Source organism: Oncorhynchus gorbuscha, linkage group LG21, assembly GCF_021184085.1.
Source record: "Oncorhynchus gorbuscha isolate QuinsamMale2020 ecotype Even-year linkage group LG21, OgorEven_v1.0, whole genome shotgun sequence".
NCBI lineage: Eukaryota > Metazoa > Chordata > Actinopteri > Salmoniformes > Salmonidae > Oncorhynchus > Oncorhynchus gorbuscha.
In genome coordinates this window covers 19,358,295-19,377,973 of record NC_060193.1, presented here as the reverse complement: position 1 = coordinate 19,377,973, position 19,679 = coordinate 19,358,295, and the positions used below count along the sequence as shown (strand labels likewise).

General features: G+C 45.3%; 2 protein-coding genes across 5 annotated transcripts; both read left to right on the top strand.

Annotated features, from left to right (window-relative positions):
• Window positions 1-586: 586 nt before the first annotated feature.
• LOC124008881 (telomerase Cajal body protein 1-like) lies at window positions 587-11,412 on the top strand. 3 transcript variants are annotated; one of them, XR_006834176.1, is made up of 8 exons: window positions 587-846; window positions 1,417-1,490; window positions 2,550-2,650; window positions 3,435-3,523; window positions 9,334-9,539; window positions 9,663-9,903; window positions 10,095-10,216; window positions 10,337-11,412. XR_006834176.1 is itself a non-coding variant. In XM_046320478.1 (4 exons), exons 2-4 carry the CDS (start codon window positions 1,460-1,462, stop codon window positions 3,525-3,527), a joined length of 225 nt encoding a protein of 74 aa, XP_046176434.1. In that variant the 5' UTR covers window positions 587-846; window positions 1,417-1,459; the 3' UTR covers window positions 3,528-4,889. The 3 variants fall into 3 exon arrangements, 1 of the variants encoding a protein (XP_046176434.1); XR_006834177.1 differs by having other exon boundaries at window positions 2,550-2,694; XM_046320478.1 differs by lacking the exons at window positions 9,334-9,539; window positions 9,663-9,903; window positions 10,095-10,216; window positions 10,337-11,412 and having other exon boundaries at window positions 3,435-4,889.
• Window positions 11,413-11,693: 281 nt separating this feature from the next.
• On the top strand, window positions 11,694-18,860 carry si:dkey-111f13.5 (UPF0430 protein CG31712). 2 transcript variants are annotated; one of them, XM_046319994.1, is made up of 7 exons: window positions 11,694-12,214; window positions 12,317-12,402; window positions 13,241-13,428; window positions 14,600-14,845; window positions 16,374-16,501; window positions 17,550-17,619; window positions 18,297-18,860. In XM_046319994.1, exons 2-7 carry the CDS (start codon window positions 12,321-12,323, stop codon window positions 18,450-18,452), a joined length of 870 nt encoding a protein of 289 aa, XP_046175950.1. In that variant the 5' UTR covers window positions 11,694-12,214; window positions 12,317-12,320; the 3' UTR covers window positions 18,453-18,860. The 2 variants fall into 2 exon arrangements, with proteins under 2 accessions (XP_046175950.1, XP_046175949.1); XM_046319993.1 differs by having other exon boundaries at window positions 11,697-12,402.
• The last annotated feature ends 819 nt before the right edge of the window (window positions 18,861-19,679 follow it).

Genomic DNA, 19,679 nt, shown 5'->3' with positions numbered 1-19,679 from the left:
ATTGGTTGCAGCACCTGGACTGAGTAGTACTTGTGTTGAATCAACAGCCCCAGTTGGTGACTGTCCATGGTGCTGACTCACCTTGGCTCTCTAGCCCTCTGGAGCTGACCACGGCCCTGCTTTCTTTGCAGCTCCCTGCTGGCCCCCAGGTTGCCACAATATGCGCTGTAAGAGCTTTCGTACTCAAACCACTGCACTGTAAGAATTGTAAAGGATTTGGCCATGTTTCAAATGTGTGCAGACAGAGTATGCTGAATAACTGTGTAGAAGGCTGACGGTGGGGATCATGATCCTGGAGTGCCCTGTAAGGGTGAAAGAGATTGAGCTGGTAAAAGTTAGAGCGGTCAAACAAAGGCTATTAATAGAATTGAGAAAACATGGAGTGATTTTGTGGCGTTCATTGCCACAGTTATAAACTGTATGGTACAAGTCTCAAAGACTTGTATTATTGTGGCTGCGGTAGAAACGTTTTTGGGACTGGTGCCGGTGCTGGTTCCCCTAGAGCCTGTTTAGGGATCAGATTGGTTTCATTTTTTTTAACAGAAAAGTTTGTTATTGAATACATTTTTTGGTCGTTTTTTGGCAGTTTGTTCCGTTTTTTGGGAGTCCTGTTTCCATCCGGCACACTGAATGGTGGGATGCACATTCGATTGTGCAATCGCCAATATACCATAGAAGACGAACAACACCATGAACAACAACATGAACATCCTAGTTTGGAGGAGTGGGGGCATTCAATAACCCGTACAGCTGTCAATCTTTCATGGCGGCCTCCTGTGTTTACAAATTCGCAGCATGACTTGATTTCGTGACTGCTGCTATATAACTCCAGTGTACGGCTACGTTGTAAGCAGACTTCTAGTCATTCGAAGAACAGTGTTTACTTTGTCCCCGTGCAAGCTAGCAGTGGCCACATCAGCCACTGTGTAATGGCACATTGCTTGAACAACAAATGAGCTGATGGTCTGACACTGCCATTCCAAAATTGCTGCGGTGACTACTGCTAGCTAGCATGAGGATGAAAAGGACAGTATTTCAATCTTGAAGTATCAGTGTGGTAAAGGTAGAAGTTGGAGTAGAGTGGCATATCCCATCCCTGCATCTAGATACGTTTTCTGACCAATATGTTGCGCCGACGCCATAGTGGCTTAACGTAACCATGATTGCCTTCCGATCCCAGTGTAGCACAGTAAACAAGCGTAATAGTTGGGTTGCTATCTTATGGAAAGTTATCTAACTAATTGCTGAACTAGCCATCATTTAAGCAGCCCGTCATTGAATAATGTAATTTTGTTGGTGGACTGGTGTGCTTTATCATTGGTGCTATTGCTACCATGATGTGTTTTATTGTACGTGTATCATATATGTTTTGTCTTATTCTCATTCAAATTCTCCTCCAATCTTTCTACCCTCCAGTGTCCCGTGGGTGCTGTGATGAACCCACTCTACCACAAAGTCCATGGTGGTCTTCCAATGCCTTGCAAAGAAGGGTACTTATTGGTCGATGGGTAGAATTTTTTTTTTTAAAGCAGACATCGAATATCCCTTTGAGCCTGGTGAAGTTATCAATTACACTTTGAATGGTGTATCAATACACCCAGTCACTAAAAAGATACAGGCATCCTTCCTAACTCAGTTGCTGGAGAGGAAGGAAACCGCTCAGGGATTTCACCATGAGGCCAATGGTGACTTTAAAACAGTTACAGAGTTGAATGGCTGTGATAGGTGATAGGATCAACAACATTGTAGTTACTCCACAATACTAACTTAAATGAAAAAGGAAGCCTGTACAGATTAAAATCATTCCAAAATATATATCCTGTTTGTAATAAGGCACTAAAGTAAAACTGCACAAAATGTGGCAAAAACCAACTCTATGTCCTGACTACAAAGTGTTATGTTTGGAGTAAATCAAACAACACATCAATTAGTACCACTCTTCATATTTTCAAGCATGGTGGTGTCTGCATCATGTTATGGGTATATGGGTATGCTTGTCATCGGCAAGGACTAGGGAGTTTTTTTTAGGATGGAAATAAATGGAATAGAGCTAAGCACAGGTAAATCCTAGAGGAAAACCTGGTTATCTGCTTTCCAACAGACACTGGGAGACAAATTCACCTTTCAGCAGGACAATGACCTAAAACACAAGGCCAAATATACACTGGAGTATCTTACCAAGACGACATTGAATGTTCAGGGGCCTGGTTACAGTTGACTTAAATTGGCTTGAATATCTATGGCTGTCTTGACAGAGCTTGAATATTTTTTTTTAAGATTTATGTACAAATATTGTACAATCCAGGTGTGTGACTTACCCAGAAAGACTCACAGCTGTAATCGCTGCCAAAAGTGAATTTGACATGTATAGACTCAGAGGTGTGAATACTTATGTAAATCTGATTTTTCAGTGTTTTATTTCCTATAAATGAGCAAAAATGTATATTTGTTTGCTTTAGCCATGTTTTAATCCAGAGTCTGTAACACAACAACATGTGGAATAAATCAAGGGGTATGAATAGATTCTGAAGGAACTGTAATTCTCCCAGGGCCCCCAGACGGCTCGTGCATCCTGACCAACGTGCTGTGTGTCTACAACCCCCCCCCCCCAGAGATCTACAGCTACAACTGGAACCTGCTCACGGAGATGGTGAGGGTGCCACTAACTCACCACATCACTGATCTTCACTCATGGTTAGTGCTGAGAGATTAGTGCTTTTTGAGGTCAGTTTCCATTTCGTTTTCAATCATAAAAAATAAAAATAAGACATTAAATTCATTATAAAATGATGATATTAAAATGAATTTAGAGCTTTTTAATGGAAACATATTAAACATTCAATTGCCAAAACTTTGAAAATATTCCATTGTCTCTGTCAGGTCCACATTGGGTAGACATCAATAGAGAAATGGTTAAAATAGTACAATGTTTCAGTTGTGCATGTTCGTTTTTATTTGAGAACTTTGTTATTTTTCATTCCTTAGTCATCATCTCATCTCTGCTCAGGTAGTAGCAGCCAGCCAGCCAAACCATCTAACGTTGTCTCTGTGCTTCCCATCCTGTACTGTCTTTAGTCATTCTATTTAGCTAGACCAGCCTGCCTAAGTAGGCTGCAGAGCTGTCTGACAAAGTCATTTGAATAATTCTTCAGAGTAGATACCCTGCATACCTTGAACTGTTTCTATCCTTCCTGTTGTTATGTTGTGTACATTCCTCGCTCATTGCGGTCTATTCGGTCTTTGTCTATCTAACCTAACGTAGCAGGCGTAAAAGTATATCTGTATATCTGCAGAACAAATGGGTGTTATGGTCATTGTAGTTAATTACCATGTTTCTGGACTGAACGAGCAACATAAGCTGTCCTATCCTGTATAGGCCTAGATAGAGGACTTGACCCCCCCCCCCCCTCTCTAATGTTCTCCCTGCCCTACAGAGTCCACTGTTGAAGATGGCAGAGGGGGATACCATCTATGACTACTGCTGGTATCCCAAGATGAGCCCTCTGGATCCAAACTCCTGCTTGTGAGTTCAGCAGCCATCCTCTACCACTACCACCACTCATATCAGAGATATGCCCCTCAGCATTTGCTTATAAAGGGATGTTTTATTGTCACATACTGTACATCGGATAGGTACAGGGAAATGTGTCGTTTTACAGGATCAGCCATAGTAGTATAGCGCCCCTTGGAGAAAATGAGGGTTAAGTGCCTTGCTCAAGGGCACGTTGATAGATTGTTGCATCTTATCAGCTCCTGGAATCAAACCAGTGACCTTTCAGGCCCAACACTCTAACTGCTAGGCTGCCTGCCGCCCTATATCCTGTATCAAAGCAGTTTATAGAATGTGACCCAGTCTTTTACAGGTCCCAAAAAGTTGGACCTTTGAGCACTAAATGCATTAGGGCGTTGCATGCATGTGAGCCCACTGTGTGACAACACTATTTAAAAACATTATATAAAAGAAAAGAAGCTTAGCCCTAGAGAGATGGAGAGTAGGAGGAAGATATGCCAGCGTCATGTTCCCAACACCGAAATGCATTTCTTTATACTTGTCAGGCCACTACTGCTATACAGATATAGGCGTACAGGAGGCTACTACGTACATTTTCCATCAGGATATTTTCTTTTAGAAAGATTAGTATTATTTTATTGTTAGATTAAAGGAGTAGCTGGTAGGCCTAAAACGTTGTTCTTCACCTCAAGTTCAACCATCGGAGTCCGTTGGTGTGCTGGTGCCCACTGACTTCATAGGCCTGCAGTAGCTAAGCCTAAGATTAGCCATACCACACCAAACCTTCACAAGAGGTTCTTACTTTTCATATTCCCATTATAAAGTTAAGTCATTGTTTATAGGGAAAATATGAACATGTTCTTATATTGAGGCATTAAATTAAGTTTTGCGTCTCAACGCCTTTGGTTTTTGCTTTTCATAGTTTAAGTGCTAGTAGCCGTATAGTAGGCCTACCGGTAATTCTATTATATTGCGGAAAACACAACATTATAGTTGGAACTTAATTTGGTCAAAGAAAATGTCTCAACAGAGTGAAACAAAACACTTTTTTTCCTTTTTAAAGAACTGGTTTAAACCTTCCCAAAAGTTTAAAACAGGCTAGGATAATTCAGCAGTTAGGCCTACCAACAAAGGTGAGTTTCTACTGTAGGCCTACCCAACAAATGACGACAATAGGCTAATGATATTTATTTAACAGGCCAATTTTTTAACCTTCAACTAAACACGTAGCACAACATTTAAAAGACAATTTGATCTTAAATTAGAGTTTTGCCTATTTAAAGAACTGTTTTGGTTTCTTAAAGAGACCTATAATGATAAACGTGTTTATTTTTGTATCCATTATAAATTGTTTTAAGTTGCATTAAACGATATGCACACAGTCCATTTGGCCTCACCAACTTTTCTCTCATCTTTGTCCACTACAATATTAAAACTTGTCCTTGGAGACATTCCACTTGTCGGATTCTTTTCACTATTTCTCCTCTAACTTTCCTCTTCACTTCAATGAAAAAGGCCTACATCTTCTCAGTCAACAGTAGACTAGGACAAGGCTCCTCTCTCGCTCTGTCTCTCTCCTCAGCAGCAGGTGTACGCGAGGTGAGCTGCCAGAACCAGAACCAGCTATACATTTTATTGAATTGCAATTGGCTGACACAGATAACAAGCTTGCACAGTTCTCATCCTCACACACATTAAATTAACAAAGTACCGGTCCAATCTGTAAATAAATTGTAATTGCCCATACCTGAGATCTGTGGCAATTATCAGACCCGACTCCGATCCTAGACCAAAGTCAGAATTTAGGACCCGGACACGCTACGGTCCCAGGTTGGATCTCGGAATTTCAAGTCTGTTGGACACGTGAAGACTTCTACCTTGCGGTAATTGAACCCACAACCTTGGTTTCTGACTTAACTGAGCCATGCTACATTGTATGCACTGTACTGAGTTCCATATTAGACTGTTGACAGTGAAAATGGAGACAGTGCTAGTACGTGAGCACTGTAGTTTCGTTGTTTTGCACCTAGTTGCTAATCCGTAAAATCATCATTGTCTCTCTCTTTGAGGAGTCTTAGCCTTTTCCCCTTGAACCCTAGTGCTGTCTGTCTGTTTGTTTGTCCGAGACCTGTGGGGCTTTGGGTGATGACTCACCAAAAACGAACAGAAGAACTAACAGAAGAACAGAAGAACTAACAGAAGAACAGAAGAACTAACAGAAGAACAGAAGAACTAACAGAAGAACAGAAGAACTAACAGAAGAACAGAAGAACTAACAGAAGAACAGAAGAACTAACAGAAGAACAGAAGAACTAACAGAAGAACAGAAGAACTAACAGAAGAACAGAAGAACTAACAGAAGAACAGAAGAACTAACAGAAGAACAGAAGAACTAACAGAAGAACAGAAGAACTAACAGAAGAACAGAAGAACTAACAGAAGAACAGAAGAACAGAAGAACTAACAGAAGAACAGAAGAACTAACAGAAGAACAGAAGAACTAACAGAAGAACTAACAGAAGAACAGAAGAACTAACAGAAGAACAGAAGAACTAACAGAAGAACAGAAGAACTAACAGAAGAACAGAAGAACTAACAGAAGAACTAACAGAAGAACAGAAGAACTAACAGAAGAACAGAAGAACTAACAGAAGAACAGAAGAACTAACAGAAGAACAGAAGAACTAACAACTCCAGACGTTTTTTAAAGGGCCTCATGATTTCCAGACTTTTGTGTGTGTGTGTGTGTGTGTGTGTGTGTGTGTGTGTGTGTGTGTGTGTGTGTGTGTGTGTGTGTGTGTGTGTGTGTGTGTGTGTGTGTGTGTGTGTGTGTGTGTGTGTGTGTGTGTGTGTGTGTGTGTCTTTGCGTGTTTTTTTTCTAGCTGTACAAAAGCGCGGAAATTATTAAGACATTGTCTGTGATGTGGAAAGCTGAGATCAATGGCGCCCAGCCGTTACTGTGGAGAATGCCGTTGTTACGGGCAACGCTGGTAGGGCCTACTAACGAGGCCCCCTTAACAACAGCAACCCCATCCTCCCATGGTTCCTCTCTGATCAGTGCCCAGCGTGGGCTGTGGTCAACCCCACGGAGCGAGGGAAACATCTCCTCTAGATGAAAGGGAATGAGAGAAAAAAAAGGGTAATTGTGTGTGTGTGTGTGTGTGTGTGTGTGTGTGTGTGTGTGTGTGTGTGTGTGTGTGTGTGTGTGTGTGTGTGTGTGTGTGTGTGTGTGTGTGTGTGTGTGTGTGTGTGTGTGTGTGTGTGTGTGTGTGTGTGTGTGAGAGAGAGAGGTGCTCACCATAGTCAATACAGGAGGATCAAACCATAAACCACATGTAAAATATCTCTCCATGGCAAGAAGAGAGGGGGAATAAGAAGAAAAGAAAGGGAGTTTAAGAGGGAGAGAGAGACAGGAGTCAAACAGGGTGGAGGATGAGAGCATAAACAAGCCGAGGAGATGATTTATCTGAGGGATGAACCACTTGAGAGCTGGGCCCTGAGAAGAGCCAGGGATGAGGCGGCTAGTCGGAGCTGACACCCCATGTCAACTCTGTTACCCTTCATCTGTGTGCTTGTTCAGACGGCACAATGTTGTCTTGGACCTGTTCACCTGGTGTTAAGGGTTACAGAGTGGAGTGAGGTGGAATGACGTGGCCTTAGCGTTTCCTAACATCAGTTCGGGGCGTCAAACAAACCATGGACTTGTACGCTGAGTGCACAAAACATTAAGAACACCTTCCTAATATTGAGTTGCACCCCTTTTTGCCCTCAGAACAGCCTGAATTCGTCGGGGCATGAACTCAACTTGTGTCAAGTTGGCTGGATGTCCTTTGGGTGGTGGACCATTCTTGAAACACACGGGAAAAGGTTGTGTGGGAAAAAACAGCAGCATTGCAGTTCTTGACACACTCAAACCGGTGCGCCTTGTACCTACTACCATACCCCATTCAAAGATACTTTAATATTTTGTCTTGCCCATTCACCCTCTGAATGGCACACATACACAATCCATGTCTCAATTGTCTCAAGGATTAAAAGTCTGTGTTCCTAATGTTTTTTACACTCAGTGTATGTTCACTCTTTCTCTCCCTGGTTTTCCCTTTCTCTCTCTCTCCGTCTCTCCCCCTCTTCCCCTCTCTCTCCATCTCTCCCCCTCTCTCTCCATATCTCCCCCTCTCTCCTTCTCTCTCTCCCCCTCTCTCTCTGTCTCCACCTCTCTCTCCGTCTCGCCCCCTCTCTCCATCTCTCCCTCTCTCCCCCTCTCTCTCCATATCTCCCCCTCTCTCCATCTCTCCCCCTCTCTCTCCATATCTTCCCCTCTCTCTCCCCCTCTTCCCCTCTCTCTCCATATCTCTCCCTCTCTCTCCCCTTTCTCTCCGTCTCTCCCCCTTTCTCTCCCTCTCTCCCCCTCTCTCTCCATATCTCCCCCTCTCTCCATCTCTCCCCCTCTCTCCATATCTTCCCCTCTCTCTCCCCCTCTTCCCCTCTCTCTCCATATCTCCGTCTCTCTCTCCGTCTCTCCCCCTTTCTCTCAGTCTCGCCCCCTCTCTCCATCTCTCCCTCTCTCCCCCTCTCTCTCCATATCTCCCCTCTCTCCGTCTCTCCCCCTCTCTCTCCATCTCTCCCCCTTTCTCTCAATCTCGCCCCCTCTCTCTCCATCTCGCCCCCTCTCTCTCCATCTCGCCCCCTCTCTCTCCATCTCTCCCCCTCTCTCTCCATCTCGCCCCTCTCTCTCCATCTCGCCCCCTCTCTCTCCATCTCGCCCCCTCTCTCTCCATCTCTCCCCCTCTCTCCATCTCGCCCCCTTTCTCTCAATCTCGCCCCCTCTCTCTCCGTCTCTCCCCCTCTCTCTCCGTCTCGCCCCCTCTCTCTCCATCTCGCCCCCTCTTTCTCCATCTCTCCATCTCGCCCCCTCTCTCTCCATCTCTCCCCCTCTCTCTCCATCTCGCCCCCTCTCTCTCCGTCTCTCCCCCTCTCTCTCCGTCTCGCCCCCTCTCTCTCCATCTCACCCCCTCTCTCTCCATCTCGCCCCCTCTCTCTCCGCCCCCTCTCTCTCCGTCTCCCCTCTCTCTCCGTCTCGCCCCCCTCTCTCTCCATCTTGCTCCATCTCACCCCCTCTCTCTGTCAACAGCCATGTGCTGTACTCTCCTGTAGAGAGTGTAGAATAGTTTCCGGTGTTCCTCCTTTGTATTGTTTTCTGGGCCGGCGTCCAGGCTAGCTGTGGTGTACCATTATAATGGGGTGATTCCCAACAGCCAGAACAAAGACACAGTGCCATAACAGCACTGAGCCGCCCAGGTTCATTTCCTCTTGGCTTTGGCTAATTGAGCTTCAGTTCATACAGTGATGTTTCGGCGTTTGGTTTGTTAGGTTCGCTGTTTGGCAGTGGCCCCCTGCAATTATGTAAGTTGAAAAGCCAAAGCCATGCGGCATGTCTGTTGATAGATCGTTTTTGTCCATTATAAACCCCAATGTGACAACAAACTGCTATTGTTTTTGAATAGATAGAGGGGAGGAATGATATTAAAAGTGAAATGGCCTCAGTGGGGTGTTTCACTGATGAGGCCAGATGAGTCTGGCACAAAGCAGTGTCAGTCTGTGTCTGTCAGTTATTTTTCAACGGAGATGAAATGAGTGTGTGTACAATACTGCTCTTCCTGTTGTCACCACCACTCTCCATCCTTTTCTCTCCTTTCTACATCCTTCCTTTCCATTCCTTTCCTTTCTCCTTCCATCGTTCTCTTCCTTCTCTAACCTCCTTCGCATCATATTCCATCCTTCTTCCCTCCGTCTCTCACCACCGCTGTCTCTCTCTCCACCAGCCGGCAGCAGTCGTGATAACCCGGTCCATATCTGGGACGCGTTCAACGGGGACCTGCGAGCCAACTTCAGACCCTACAACCATCTGGATGAGCTGACCTCTGCTTCTCCCCAGACGGATCACAGCTCTACAGCGGCTTCGACAAGACTATCAGGGTGTTTTACACAGACAGGCCTGGACGGGACTGTGAGGAGAGGCCAACTATAGGTGTGGAGTCCAGTAGCAACAGAAACAATACTGGGTACATCTTTATTTGGGGAGATCCCTTACAGAGGGTTTATAGAAGTGCTATTAAATCTCAACTAACTGTCCCCTAACCCGATTCTATAGATGCTGAGTGTGTTCCCTCTCCTCACAAGTGAAGAAGCAGTATCAGAGTGGCATCATCTCCTGCCTGGCGTTCAGCCCGTGCCAGTCTGTGTACGCCTGTGGCTCCTTCTCCCGCACCGCAGGCCTCTACTCCTGCCAGGATGGCTCTCTGCTGGTTCTGCTGCCACCCAGGCACCACAGGGGCATCGCACACCTCGCCTTCTCACCCGAAGGACACTACCTGTACACTGCCGGGCGCAAGGTAGGACAACACAAAGAGAGACACAGGCCTCAAAAAGCTGTCCATCTTGTTTTAAAAACGCACCCACTGCTCACAGAGAGAGAATGGGTAAGAGGAACACAGTGTCACATTGGAGAACGTGGTGTTTCTCCACATGCAAACACATGCCCACATTCACGACCAGTGTTATTGTTGCTCTTGTATGTGTCGAGGTGTTTCGGAATGATGATTGTGTGTAGGACCCAGAGATTCTGTGCTGGGATCTGAGAGACCCGGGCAAGGTTCTGTTCTGGAAAGTAGCCACCAACCAATGCATCTACTTTGACCTGGATCTGTAAGTAAACCGGTTCCTTCTAGATAGACTATGTGCTAGACTGGGGCTTCCCAAAAGCACAAGGTTTCTTCACTCCACCCTTTTCATTTGATGCTGATTGCTGCCCCCGTGTCTCTGTAGGTCTGCCCGGTACCTGTTGAGTGACGACACAGGTGGGGTGGTGTCAGTGTGGGACACCCTCACAGCCCACCCCCCCCAGTGCTCTCTCTCTCCCCCAGTGTCCACCCCTTCGTGCCGTTGCTGGTGTCAACCAGCAGGCAGCGCAGGTTCCTCGACCCGGGGGACAGTAGCGACGGAGACTCCTTCGACTCGGGTTCAGAGGGTGATATTGTGATATCACCAGCCCCAGAGGTCAGACAGGACAACGCCCTGACTCTGTGTTGGGTCGGTCCTCTCAGCCCAGCCAGCGAGGGGGGGCAGGAGGAACCAGCACCAATGGTGGGGATTGATTGATGGTGGAGTAGCCCAACTCAAACCCCTCTCCTCAGGACTGAACCAAATGTAACTTCAAACTGCCACTGTGTAAAGTTTACTACAATATTTGGAGTACTTTTTCTGCTGAGTATTGCAAACCAGCGTGTTGAGTCCCGTGGATTCAGCGAACAACAGTTTCCCCGGTCTCGAAGCCAAGGTACAAACTATGGTGAATGCTAACATGTTATTAGGAATTTTTGGTAGCATGCTACTATGCTAACTGAGGTCTTCCCCATTTCAAACTACATGTAATTGTAAAACCACAGCCAGACCAGGCCCACTGTGTTGGAGGAGCACAGTGTACATTGTGTTGTCTACTTTCCACTCATGTTTCTCCATGGGAGTGTTCCGTTGTTTACCTTCTAGTCTGTATAGCCTGGTCCCAGATATCTCGGTGTTGTTTTATGGCCATTATTTAGCATTTCAATCAAACAGGTCTGGGATCAGGCTATTGTCTATAGTCCTGCCCAGAATAACCTAATACTGCTAGTTTAAGTGCAATTCAGAGCTTTGATTTGTGAATATTATTTTATTGTTCTAAGTGCCGAGGTGTCGCTATACCTGCGTCAGTAAATGTATATTTTTCTATAGCCATGATGAATATTTAGTTTCTGAATGTATTAAAATCGTTAAGCAGTTGGCACAATTGCTGTAACCACAAACAAATGGATACTGCAAACGTCTTTTTATAGTGAAATGTCCGTGAGAGATGACACGTCATTGGTCCTTTTATTTTGGATTCAACATCCAGTAGAGGATTTTATGTTTTACAGTCTTAGTCCAGCAGTGTGGATGAAATTATCAACAATATTTGTATATGTAGAATGCCTGCTATGCTGCTTTTGTGTTGTAGCACAACTTATGTTTGTATAGGTTAATTTAATATATATATATATATATATATATATATATATATATATATATTAAAGTTATCCATTGCATGTTGCTGTCTTGTTCGTCTGCAAGTTTAGTAAGAGGCCACTAGAGGGCAAACGAACTCTTACGGGAGGATTTGCTGTTTGTCCAAGAATTTGATTGAATAAGGTTCTGTTCACTCAACCAGTCTCATTATGGTTCCTTTTCTTCTGCCAGTATTTTGTTGAATTAATGTGTCTTATTTTATATATAATATTTTGTATTTATTTTTCTTCATAGTTATTTAACATAAGCTATTTTGGCAAAGTGAGAAGACTATTGTAGATTTTACATTTCTGAAAAAGATCTTAGTCAAATGCCTTTCGAGCATACCCTCATTACAAATGCGCACTGTAAAACCGCGGGTATAAAACCCCGGGTATAAATAGAGCGAAGTGCCAGGTTGAAGAGCCGCACCTTTTTGTTGTTGTGCGCGTTGCTAAGCGACCGTTTTAGAATAAGGGACGAGCCGAGCGAGAGAAGTGGGGTGCGAGACAGAAAGAGAGTGTGAAACAGAAAGGGTGAGCGGGCGTTAGTGCAGAAAGAGAGGAGGGAATCAGTGGTGTGATCTTCAGTGTCAACAGTGGGTATTCCAGTAGCAGTCAAACAGTGAGTAGGGAGGGTAATGTTCATCTATCCACCTAAAGGTAGGGAATAAGAAGGGGGTCATCTATCCAGTCTAAGGGGTCTGTGCTCTTGTTCGTGGGGTAGGAGCATGTCTGACATGGGGCCTCTACAGAGGATGCTGAACCGGACCAGCCTCTCCACACAGAGGCTCCTCCACACACACATCCTGGGTGAGCCTCAAACACAACGCTCAACTAACAACACAGTATAAAATGGGCTACTTCAAGTTCCTGAATGACACGTATTGTTCCTCTCACTTTCTTGATTTCTTTCACTTTCTCTCACTTCAAGGCAGCCTCCATAAAAAATAGTGCAAACAATGAGGGACATTTTCTACCTTCATGCCATGATACTTTTGTTAGTGTATTTGCTTGAGTGCAGTCAGTTTGTTATTTGCAAATGCACAGAGGCTTTGGTTGCCTGCCTCCACAGTCTATAGTCAGAAACCCTTGTCGTCCAAGTGGGGAATATCAGGCAAGTAGCAACGTAAAGTGAACTGCCATTTTGACGTTGAGAAAGTTGAAAACAATTATTCAAATGGCCGCCCTCTGCTGGAGCAGCTAATCCTAGGTAGAAAGTACTCAGAGAACACACACACATCACACACCCATACACTTCAGTTTGACACAGGGTAATTCTACATGGAGAAAGAGGTTTACGCATATCTGGAGGCGGAATTGTAAATGTATGGTGTTTCTCTCTCATCGCTCTGCTCCTCTCTTTAAGGAACAGGTTTTCAGGGCAATGGAGGGAATAGATTTTCTGTCACTGAGGACTTGTGACATTGATGTCATATTTAAAAGTAATTTTCCACAGATTGAGAATATCCAAGTTTGATTCAATGGCAGGGGTGGGATATATGGTCCTGGAGGGGTTGTAATGTTAACAGGCTTGGTGTGTTAATGCTGGGCTGGAACAACACCCTGCACTAACAGTGGCCCTGCAGGACCGGAGTTGTCGGACCTTGTTCTATGGGAGTACTGAGACTGCTGTTGGTTATTGGTGCAGGTCTGGGAGAGTATTTTCTCCCTCCGTCCACCTCTACAAGCACCAGCCAGGACCCAGGGCCATCCTCTTTCTCCCCCCACTCCGAGCAGCCAGAGGTGGGGGCCACACAGGGGGAGTCCCCCTGGATGGCAGTATTTCTGCAGAGGGCAGAGGAGGATAAAGAGAAGTCACTGAAACAACAGGAAGAGGTGAAACGCACACTAAGACAACATGGTTGAAAAATAAATATTTCAATGGTCAAAGTCATCTTTGCAAAGCACATTTCATAGCTCCTCAATGCCATGTTTCATCTACCTAAATGTTCTCTCGTCTCTCTTTCTTCCATGTCCAATGCTTTAGATGTGATTGATGTACACATTTCCCCTTGCTTACACTGAAGGTGAGGGTAGTTGGCACTTGTTAGCTCTATATCCTGCTATACACACACTGAGAATCCAGGAAAAGATGACACACACAAGGTTTCTCTCTCATCAGCACTCCTCTGACCTCACCTCATTCAATCCAGATGTGTTGGATATCCCTGCGAAACACCCACCTTGATTAACATACCGTATAGATGTAAGGTATCACTATAACCCACACATTAAACTATACATCATACACTAACTCAGACCAGGATCCCACTGCACCAGATTTGAATTTCCAATATGTTCTCATACATAAAGAATAAGTAATTCAGCACGCTTCGCTTCATCTTCCCCTCCCTCCCTCCCTCCCTCCCTCCCTCTGCCTCCCTCTGCCTCCCTCCCTCCCTCCCTCCCTCCCTCCCTCCCTCCCTCCCTCCCTCCCTCCCTCCCTCCCTCCCTCCCTCCCTCCCTCCCTCCCTCCCTCCCTCCCTCCCTCCCTCCCTCCCTCCCTCCCTCCCTCCCTCCCTCTGCCTCAGTCTCTCCCCATCTCCCCCTCCCTCCCTCCCTCCCCTCCTATTCCCTCTGGCAATATATAGTTATGATAAACAGGGCCTTTTGAAGTGGCTGTGGAGTCTCCTGTATGCAGGTGAGGCCTGGCAGATAGGACCTATGGCTGAAAGTTTAGAGGCCCTAGCTGGAGTAATGGATTCTATAATTGCACTTTAGGGAAAGGTACAGCAGCCAACCCTAAGATCACACTCTTCCTCACCAGCCCTGAGGCTTACTACCACAAACCACTGAGCACAGTGCCAATTCTGACCACCTTCAGTCTCTCTTTATTTCACTCCCTCTCTCCATCCACCCCTCTTTCCATTCCTCCCTTCGTCCCTTCTTCCTTTCATCTTTCTTTCCCTCCCTCACTCCATTCCTCCTTACCTTCCTTTTGACCACCATCGCTTTATATTTCCCTCCCTTATTCTCTCTCTCCCTCTCTCCCTTATTCCCTCCCAAGTGTCTGCAGGTGTGCTTCAAAGAGGCCTTATTGGCAAGGGAGAGGCTGGAGGCCGAGCAGAGGCAGGGGGAACGGGTAGAGCAGCAGGCCCTGTTTGCGGAGCGCTGTGTGGGGTTGCGGGAGGAGATCGAGAGGGAGATGAGGCTGGCGGTGGAGGAGACCTGCGGAAGGATGAGGGCTGAGATGCAGAGAGAGGTGGAAGAGGAGAGACAGAGAGAAGTAGAGGCCATGGAGGCAAAAATACAGGTGGGAGATATCAAAAAGTGTGTGTGTGTGTGTGGACGTGTTTAACTATTCTTGTGGGGACCAGAAGTCAACACGAGTAGTAAACAAACACACATTGGACCAACTGGGGAAATGTCGTGTTAGTCCCCACGAGGTCAAATGCTATTTCTAGGGGGTTAGAATTAGGGTTAGAATTACATTAAGGGTTAGGAGCTCGGATTAGTTTTAGGGTTAGGAGCTAGGGTTAAGGTTAGGGTAAGTGAACGGGTTAGGGTTAGATTTAGGGGTCAGGGAAAGTATGATTTTGAATGGGATTGAATTGTGTGTCCCCACAAGCTTAGCTGTCCTGTGTGTGTGTGTGTGTGTGTGTGTGTGTGTGTGTGTGTGTGTGTGTGTGTGTGTGTGTGTGTGTGTGTGTGTGTGTGTGTGTGTGTGTGTGTGTGTGTGTGTGTGTGTGTGTGTGTGTGTGTGTGTGTGTGTGTGTGTACTACAGCTTGTAATATTTCACTCCAATTCAATTTCAATTCAAGGGGATTTATTGTCATGGGAAAATATGTTAACATTTCCAAAACAGGTGAAGTAGATAATATACATAAGAGAAACAAGAAACAAGATAAATGTACAGTAAACATTACACTCACAAAAGTTACAAAATAAGATATTTTATTATGTCTATATATAGTGTTGTAATGATGTGCAAATGGTTAAAGTACAAGAGGGAAAATAAATAAGCATAAATATGGTTTGTATTTACAATGGTGTTTGTTCTTCACTGGTTTCCCTTTTCTTGTGGCAACATGTCACACATCTTGCTGCTGTGATGGAACACTGTGGAATTTCACCCAGTAGATATGGGAGTTTATCAAAATTGTGTTTGTTTTCAAATTCTTTGTTGATCTGTATAATCTGAGGGAAATATGTGTCTCTAATATGGTCATACATTTGGAAGGAGGTTAGGAAGTGCAGCTCAGTTTCCACCTAATTGTGTGCACATAGGCAGACCTGGCTCTCAAGAGAAGACCGGCTATGGTGGCCTTTCTCAATAGCAAGGCTATGCTCACTGAGTCTGTACATAGTCAAAGCTTTCCTTAAGTTTGGGTCAGTCACAGTGGTCAGGTATTCTGACACTAGATACTCTCTGTTTAGGGCCAAATAGCATTGTAGTTTACTCAGTTTTATTTGTTAATTCTTTCCAATGTGTCAAGTAATTATCTTTTTGTTTTCTCATGATTTGGTTGGTTCTAATTGTGTTGTTGTCCTCGGCCTCTGTGGGGTCTGTTTGTGAACAGAGCCCCAGGACCAGCTTGCTTAGGGGACTCTTCTCCAGGTTCATATCTCTGTAGGAGATGGCTTTGTTATGGAAGGTTTGAGAATCGCTTCCTTTTAGGTGGTTGTAGAATTTAGCTCTTTTCTGGATTTTGATCATTAGTGGGTATCGGCCTAATTCTGCTCTGCATGCATTGTTTGGTGTTTTACGTTGTACACTGAGGATATTTTTTGCAGAATTCTGCATGCACAGTCTCTCTCTCTCTCTCTCTCTTTTTTTCAGGAGAATGTGAAGAGGCTTGTTCGGGAAACAGAGGTGTGTGTGCGACAGCAGTGTGAAAGAGATGCACAGAAGGACCTACAGATTCTCCAGGACAGACATACTGTGGAACTCGCTCTAATGCAAAGCCGGCAAGAATGTCTACACATGCACACACACAATGTGCATGGGACTCACTGACGCTGAGCCATTCCTCCTCCTCCTTCATCCCTATCTCTCCATCGCTCTGCTCTGCATTCCCTGTATGCATTCCTCTCCCTCCTGCATACCTGCCTACATGACTACTTCTCTGTCATTCTCCATAGTGTGTATGCCCTTGCATGCCCTCTCTTCACACATTGTGTATGTGTGCCAGTGGAGGCTGCGGAGGGGAGGACGGCTCATAATAATGGCTGGAACGGAACAAATGGAAACCTTGTGTTTGATGTTGTTGATACCTTTCCACTCATTCTCATGAGCCCGTTCTCCCCAATTTAGGTACCACCAACCTCCTGTGATGTCTATTATTGTGTGTTTCTCATGCCTTGGTAATATGAATGTGTGTGTGTATGCGTGCCGCTGTGTGTCATGCCTTGGTAATATGAATGTGTGTGTGTATGCGTGCCCCTGTGTGTCATGCCTTGGTAATATGAATGTGTGTGTGTATGCGTGCCTTTGTGTCATGCCTTGGTAATATGAATGTGTGTGTGTATGCGTGCCGTTGTGTGTCATGCCTTGGTAATATGAATGTGTGTGTGTATGCATGCCGTTGTGTGTCATGCCTTGGTAATATGAATGTGTGTGTGTGTATGCGTGCCGTTGTGTGTCATGCCTTGGTAATATGAATGTGTGTGTGTATGTCATGTGCCGAATGTGTGTGTGTCATGCCTTGGTAATATGAATGTGTGTGTGTGTATGCGTGCCGTTGTGTGTCATGCCTTGGTAATATGAATGTGTGTGTGTATGCGTGCCGTTGTGTGTCATGCCTTGGTAATATGAATGTGTGTGTGTATGCGTGCCATTGTGTGTCATGCATTGCGGTGTTTGTCTGCGTCATGTTTTGCAATGTGTGTATGTGTGTATGTGCGTCCATGTTTTTGGCAATGTATCTCTCTCTCTCTCTGTGTGTGTGTGTACTCCCTCTCATGTGTTTTGGCCTTGTCTCCTTCCCTCCCTGTCTGTCTCTGTGTGTGGTGTTAGGTACAGGCAGCTGGAGCAGGGTCTGGCCAGAGTCACAGGGGAGAGGATGAGATATGAGACAGAGTTTAAGGTCAGCACACTTAATGAGGTCATCATGAATAAATGAACACCACTAAACTACCACCCACATCCACAATGGGCCACATGAGCAAGCTGCAGTCCTCTCTCTCTCACACACACTTTCCCGTCTCTCCATCCATAACATGCACATGTGAACTCCAGCCGTCCTCCCCTCTCTCTCTGAGCCGGAGCAGAAGCCTTGTGTTCGGTGCCAGCTCATCCCCTGACTTTTGTTTTGTGTCAAACATTTTGTCTCTATGCCCTTTGTTTGTGACCACGTCCACTATGTTCATTTTGGGTTGTATTTGTGAATCTCAAGCCATCCATTCTCTCATTAGATCTCCCTACTTTTTTCTCAGTTTGGCCTTCTCATATAAAATATAAAACCATAGATTTGAACACCTACCATCTCATTTTCACCATCTCTCTCTCTCTCTCTCTCTCTCTCTCTCTCTCTCTCTCTCTCTCTCTCTCTCTCTCTCTCTCTCTCTCTCTCTCTCTCTCTCTCTCTCTCTCTCTCTCTCTCTCTCTCTCTCTCTCTCTCTCTCTCTCTCTCTCTCTCTCTCTCTCTCTCTCTCTCTCTCTCCCGCTATCTTTCACCCTCAACGTTCTCTCCTACTCGCTCTCTCTATCCCTCCATCTCTTTCTCCGGCTCTTTCCGTCTCCCGTTCTCTCTCTCTCTGTCAGAGGTTACAGTGTAGTTACAGACAGTTTGTGGATCTGACCGAGTCCTCCCTCCACTCTGACTACCTGCTGAAGCTCCGTCACCTGGGCAGAGAACCCGGCTATACAGACGTGGCGGTCCAGACGGATGATGTCATCAACACACAACACTTTACCTGATGATGCACAGACATCTACTTGCTACCTACAGCTACAACATTGCTGTTGCCTGTGTGCACAGACATCTACTTGCTACCTACAGCTACAACATTGCTGTTGCCTGTGTGCACAGACAGCTACTAGCTACCTACAGCTACAACATTGCTGTTGCCTGTGTGCACAGACATCTACTTGCTACCTACAGCTACAACATTGCTGTTGCCTGTGTGCACAGATCTGGGATCCGATTATTCTTCCCCATCCTGATCTTAACTATTATGTGGAAGAATTCAGCACTGACATTAGATCAATGTTTAGGAGCAACTTCATCCAACTCCTTACCAGTTGAACTCACAGATGCCTCTCTGGTCTGTCGTCATCAGGAATGTGTCCATATAGGGTATGAAGGTCACATGTATTCGGCAATAAACTGATACCATTTTAATATGTTGTCTTATCTTATCATCTTTGTTTAATCTGCACGGAGAATGTATACAAGCTTATTTCAGAACCAAGAAATCAGCATACATTTTGTTAGATCATGTTCATGTCGTCATCCAGGCTGTATCACAACCGGACGGGATTGGGAGTCCCATAGGGCGGCACACAATTGGCCCAGCAGTGTCCAGGTTTGGCCCGGTTTAGGCCGTCATTGTAGATAAGCATTTGTTCTTAACTGACTTGCCTAGTTAAATTTTTAAAAGTACATGTAATTCCACAGTAATGTCATGGAGAACATGACATGCAGTTACATATCTAACCACGGGGCGGCAGTGCAGGCAAGGTTTTGGTCCCTACTTGACAGTCAGATGGCATGTAGCCCCGTCTGTTCTCTTGGCGAGTAGGGCCCCACTGTAAACAATAGTGTGCGGCCACCGAGGTGCCTGTCGCCCGCAGTGCTCTGCACATCGTCAAATCAAACGGCTCTTTCAGCTGTTAGTATTGGAAGTTATTGCTTAGGCTATAATTTTTCAACAATGTCAAAGCAAAGAGAGTGAAAAATATGGGTGGGAATCTGGGGGATTGACCAGGGTCAGAGGCCTTGGGACACTTGTCCTAATTAGAATCACATTCACCTAACATAATACGTTTCTGAACACATTTTCCGAATTTGGCTGTCAATGAATAGTTATTATACAATAATAATTAGAGAGAGACCTGTCATTTTCTCTCATAAAATCCCAAATAGGCTATGTCTAGAATAGGCTACCACTTTGTGAACCAGAAGAAATACACACTGGGGGCGCT